The 5,211-nt window shown below is 49.3% G+C and overlaps 1 protein-coding gene across 1 annotated transcript in view; it reads right to left on the bottom strand.

Moving 5' to 3' along the window:
* Positions 1 to 2,830, bottom strand: part of LOC107098157 (connector enhancer of kinase suppressor of ras 3-like) — an 18,409-nt gene extending 15,579 nt beyond the window's left edge. Inside the window, exons 1-2 of the mRNA XM_015395660.1 lie at positions 2,431 to 2,830; positions 91 to 254 (exon numbers count right to left, since the gene is read on the bottom strand). Of these exons, the coding sequence (XP_015251146.1) occupies positions 91 to 254; positions 2,431 to 2,830 (564 nt within the window). The remainder of the gene's footprint in view (positions 1 to 90; positions 255 to 2,430) is intronic.
* Between the last annotated feature and the right edge of the window lie 2,381 nt (positions 2,831 to 5,211).

Below are 5,211 nucleotides of genomic sequence, written 5' to 3'. Positions count from 1 at the left end.
GGATCAACTGGATCAGAACTCTGCTGATTCTCAGCTCTTCCACCATCCTCATCTTCATCCTCATCTTCATCACACACACACGGTACCAACCAGAGAGCAGAGCAGGTCCACAGCCTCCAGAAGCAGCTCCTGGTGTCCGACCCGCGCCATGCCCAGCGCCAGCAGCTCCTGGTGGCTCATCCTCAGCAGCTTCTCGCCGTCCACCTGCTGCTGCTGGAAGGACGGGATGTACTGCTGCAGACAGTCGTCCAGACCTGAGACAGAGGAGACATGGAGCTTTAAGACAGCAGAACCACCTGGAGCAGGAGGTCCAAACCTCTGAACGATGAGTTCTGATGATTTGATGTTCCCCGATCCGGATTCTGACTGAAACCAACCAGAGTTTCTCTTTCTGATCCACTTCAGCTCTGGGAGCAAACCGCTACAGAGTCAATATTAACCCCATCATGCCCCGCCCAACAGAACCAGGGCCAACCTGGACCCAAACCATCATTCAACACATTTTTAATGTGGTTTTTTGCTGGTTCCTTCACTTCAAAGCTGCTCCAAGCCTAAACAACAAGGTTTAAAACCCATTGGTACCTTTACCCATATAAGGACTTCCTCTCATTCTAGTTCATCCAATCTCTGTCCAACCTTCAGCAATACCAGGAGATTCCTACAGGTTGGATGCCAAACAAGCTTCATGCATGAGAATAGGGCTGAAACAGTGAACTGGATTAATTGATTATTGAAATAATCATCAACTAATTTAGTAATCGAGTCGGTTCTACCTTTCTTATACCTCATCTAAAATACTTAATTTATCCTGAGATATTTTCTGAATTTCTGCTGCTATAGGCTTAGACTGCTGGAGGACTGGATGATCCGGTTAAATTGTAAAACGACCTGAGATGACATGATGTGAATTGGAGCTATAGAAATAAACTGAATTTAAATAATTTAATTGTTAACTGGAGTATAGAGATTGTAAAATATGCCATTAGCTGACAGAGCGACCCACTTAGAGCAGGAATTGTAAACAAGATTTTAAAAAAAATTGTAAACATTTTGCATTTAAGATGAAAAAAACATTTTCATCTATTAATCTGCTCTATCCTCCAGTGGGAAAGTTTTAGTTTCAGCTGGTTTAATTTCATTAAAGTCCTCTTTAAGGAACCTTCGGCCGTCCAATTATTAATTGATAAATCGGAAAAATAATCGACAGATTAATGGATTTGCTAAATAATCGTTAGTTGCAGCTCTAGACTGGAATGTTTCTGGAATAAATCCTGCTGTTTTCCTGCTTCCTGCTGCATGAGGAGAATCACGAGGATCCAGAACCAGAAGAGGGCGGAGCTAGAGACCCAACAGCAGCTCCCACCCTGAGCCTGACACTGGGGGTCTGGGTTCTGAGCGGGTGATAACTGTTGGACCTGCCCAGAACCTTCTGTTCCTGCAGCAGAACCGGACCTTAGAGCTCGGTCCGGTCCGGCCGACAGAGACCGGAGGCTGGCCCATAAACCCGCTTTGACTGGTTCTGCCATCCATCCAGAACCCGATGATCCAGCTGCTCTGTCTCTCAGGGAGACGCCGGCTGGTTCTGTGGCGCCGTTCTGAGCCCGACCCTAAACTCTGACCTCTGACCCCGTCAGCAGCAGGGATCAATAAAGCTCCAGAAAGAGTTCCCAGATCCTCCTGTTCTGACCCGTGAGACCCGGATCCGCTCGGATCAACAGAACCACACAAACGGCACCAGAACCGCAGCTTAAACACCAGAAAGCAGAACCAGAACCAGAACTGGTCTCAGTCAACATCCAGCAGCCGCTCAGCTGGAGGCCGACCGGCGCCAAATGGTTCCACCGGGTCGCTGCTGTGAGAACAACTGGTCCGGTCGTTAAAGCGGGTCAACAGATGGTCGACCGGGATTCCCTGCAGACCGACAGGGAGGGGAACCGGCCCGTTCTGACCCCGCCTCCTTCCTGCAGAGTCTGACCTTCAGGATCAAACTGACCCACTTAGACGGTTCTGGAAGAACCCGGTTTTTAAAGTAAATTGATTCAGAAAAAGAAAAGTTCTGCAGAATTTTGGAAACAATTTGAATGAATATAAAACGACACCAGAACCAGAACAGAACCACCGTTTCATCTCGGATCAGAACCATTTCCAGTCCAGACGTTTCTAATCAGCTGCTTGTTTTCCTCAAAGTTCTGAAAAACCCAGAAGTTCGTCTGCAGAGGAGGAACCGGTTGGAACCGGTTCTGACTCCTTGAAGCTAAGGTCCAGATCCCAGAACCAGAACCCACCAAGAACCACTGGAGGAAAACTGAGCAGAAATTCACAGAATATTCCGGTTTCTGGACCAGAACCGGTAGCAGGTTCTGACTGTAGAACCTGTTTAATGAACCGGAAGAAAGCGACCAGAACCGAAACAAGCAGAACATCTGTCACCAGCGGACCTCTCCGGGTCCAGAACATTCTGGCTGGTTCTGTTGGGCTGCAGAGGCCTGATCCATTTGGTTCTGGACGTCTCTGGGCCGCAGGTTCCTGTGGGATGTTCTGTCGGTACTGATGGGATCCGGTTCTGGAGGAACTTGAACTGAAACCTTTCGTTTAACGATGGATCCATATTCTGTGTTTGGATCAGAACCAGCAGGACAAACACCAGAACCACCTGATCTGATTGGAACCAGTGTCTGCGTTCAGCGGTTCGGCACCGCACCGCTGAACGCAGACCCGATGGACTGAACGATCCCATTTGGGTCCAGGAGGTGGTTCTACTGTTCCAGTAAACGGGTCGGAGCAGAACGGGTCGTTTGAAGGTTTCTGATCCGCCCTGAGGGCTATTCATAGCTCCAACAGAACCATCTGGCGGGCCGGGCCCTGTCCAGGAGGAAGCAGGATTTCCTCCAGACCCGAACCAACAGGAACCGACCCGCTTCGGTCCGGATCATGTCTGGTTTCTCTGGCAGGTCGGCTGATCGAAGGGATCAACCATCAGAACCACTGGTTCGTTTAGTTTCGGGTCAGAACCAGAACTGGCAGGTCGCAGCGGGTTCCGCTCCCTCCTGATGGAGTTTCTGTAACGGCGGCGCCGTGCCTCCGGGGCGTTAAACCTGTCGGGTCGTCAGCTGAGGTGTTCCTGCACCTGTCAGGGAACCAGAAGAATGCGGACCCGTCTGAACATGTCGGAGCTTCAGCGCCAGCAGCTCTTCCAGTTCCACGTCGGGAACAGCGGATCTAGCTCCGCTGTTCTAGGATGTTCTGTTGATCCGTGGGTCCGGTTGGAGTCCTGGCACCACAGCAGTAAGGGACAAACAGAACCTTATGTAACATTGGAGCAGATGAGCTATCTCTATAGTTCTGCTGCTATAGGCTTAGACTGCTGGAGGACATAGGGACCCCTTTTTCATCATTCTGCTTCATTCTATCTCTATTCTCCCACTCTGCAGAATCTGTTAGTTCAATCTCTAACGTTCTGCTCTCTCTGCTTTTTCTCATAGTAGCTTCATCTGGTCTGTTCCTGTTTGGCTGTGACTCCATCCTGGAGAGAAATATCAGCTGTGCTGCTGCCATCAACACCTTTGTTTCTAGATGTTGGAGCTTGGCCTGTTTTCCAGTGTAGTCCTGTTTCTCTGACTGTGACTAACTGGATGTGCTCTCTTCATCCTCTGACATGGGAGCTGGCTCGGAGCTCGTCTGCCTGGCTGTGTGTTTCCTGGACGGGGCCGCCTGTGGAGCTGGTTGACAGTTGCCTTTTGTATCTATGCTTCTTTTTCTATGTCTGCTTCTGTCTCCTTGAACCCCAGTGGGCCTCAGCAGATGGCCGCTCACACTGAGCCTGGTTCTGCTGGAGGTTTCTTCCTGTTCAAAGGGAGTTTTTCCTCTCCACTGTCGCTACAAGCATGCTTAGTGTGAGGGATTGCTGAAGAGTCAATGAGTCGATGCAATCAGCTGGTTTTCCTTAGATAGAAAACTTTGAATCAATCTGACTGGATGATCTAGATCTATAAAGTGACCTCAGATGACATGATGTGAATTGGAGCTATAGAAATAGAGTCAAATTTGCCCCCCCCCCCCTGTCCTTTTTTTCATAATCATAATCAAATGTACATTTCTTATAATAAATCTAACTTGTTATTATGAAGGAGCTCCTCACTTCCTGTCGGTTGGACCAATAGAAACGCTTGACTCTGAAGGTGGGCGGAACATGGCTGGACTAGATGTTTTAGGAGAAACGCAGCATCATTAGGATTTAAATATTCGCTCAGTTTGTGAAGAATTAAAAATAAAAACAGCTGGAGTGGACCGGGCCCACAGCTGGACCTGGAGTCTCCTTCCAGACGGGCCTGTTAGCCGCTGCTCAGAACTTCTGGTTCCACCCTGAAAACTTCTGCAGGTCATTTGTGTTTTTCAGCATCCAAATAAGATGCAAAGCTGAGAGCCGCAGCAGGAGGCTCAGCCTGAACACGTCCCTGCAGAAAGGTCCGGAAACGACCGGAACCACTTCCTCCACCGGCCCAAAAGCTTCCAGAACACAGCTGGAGGTCCTGATCCGAAAGCTGAAGGAGGAATGGGCACCAGGCAGCGGTTCTTTGGGCTCAACTAAGATCAGCCACCACAGGTTCTGAACTCATTGGATCAGAACCGTCTGTGTCCAAAACCAGAGCAAGTAGAAGAGCTGCCATGGTTCTGCAGAACAGGGAGACTGACAGAACCTCCCAGAACCTCCCAGAACCCTCCAGAACCTCCCAAAACCTCCCAGAACCTCCCAGAACCTCCCAAAATCCCCCAGAACCTCCCAAAACCTCCCAGAACCTCCCAGGGTTGGTTTCCTCCTTGTAGAAAGGGCTTTAAGTGTTGGGAGAAGGAACTGGGAGGATTACTGGAAGAACTGGATTTTAGTCTGGGAACTATTCCAGCCTGAATGGACGGGGAGAGAAACACAGCGGTCCGAGACGGGCAGGAACCATAGGGTCCATCTGGTTCTCTCTCTTCAGAACCAGCAGAATCGGTGACATTCATACTGTGGTAGAAAATATTAGTTCTTCTGGACTCCAACCTTCAGCAGATGTTCTGGTTCTGATGGATTATCAGTGTTCTCTGCTCTGCTCTCATGAGCAGAACCTGATTGGTACCAATAATAACGCAACGCCTCCTTAAAGGTCAGAGTCCAAAGTAAAAACCAACAGAACCAGAACAACCAAGAGGTAGAACCTCCTTTGACCCAAA

The sequence above is a fragment of the Cyprinodon variegatus genome, unplaced genomic scaffold, assembly GCF_000732505.1.
Source record: "Cyprinodon variegatus isolate N-32 unplaced genomic scaffold, C_variegatus-1.0 Scaffold752, whole genome shotgun sequence".
In the NCBI taxonomy this organism is placed as follows: domain Eukaryota; kingdom Metazoa; phylum Chordata; class Actinopteri; order Cyprinodontiformes; family Cyprinodontidae; genus Cyprinodon; species Cyprinodon variegatus.
The sequence above is the reverse complement of the archived record's forward strand: the minus strand, read 5'-3'. Positions and strand labels throughout refer to the sequence as shown.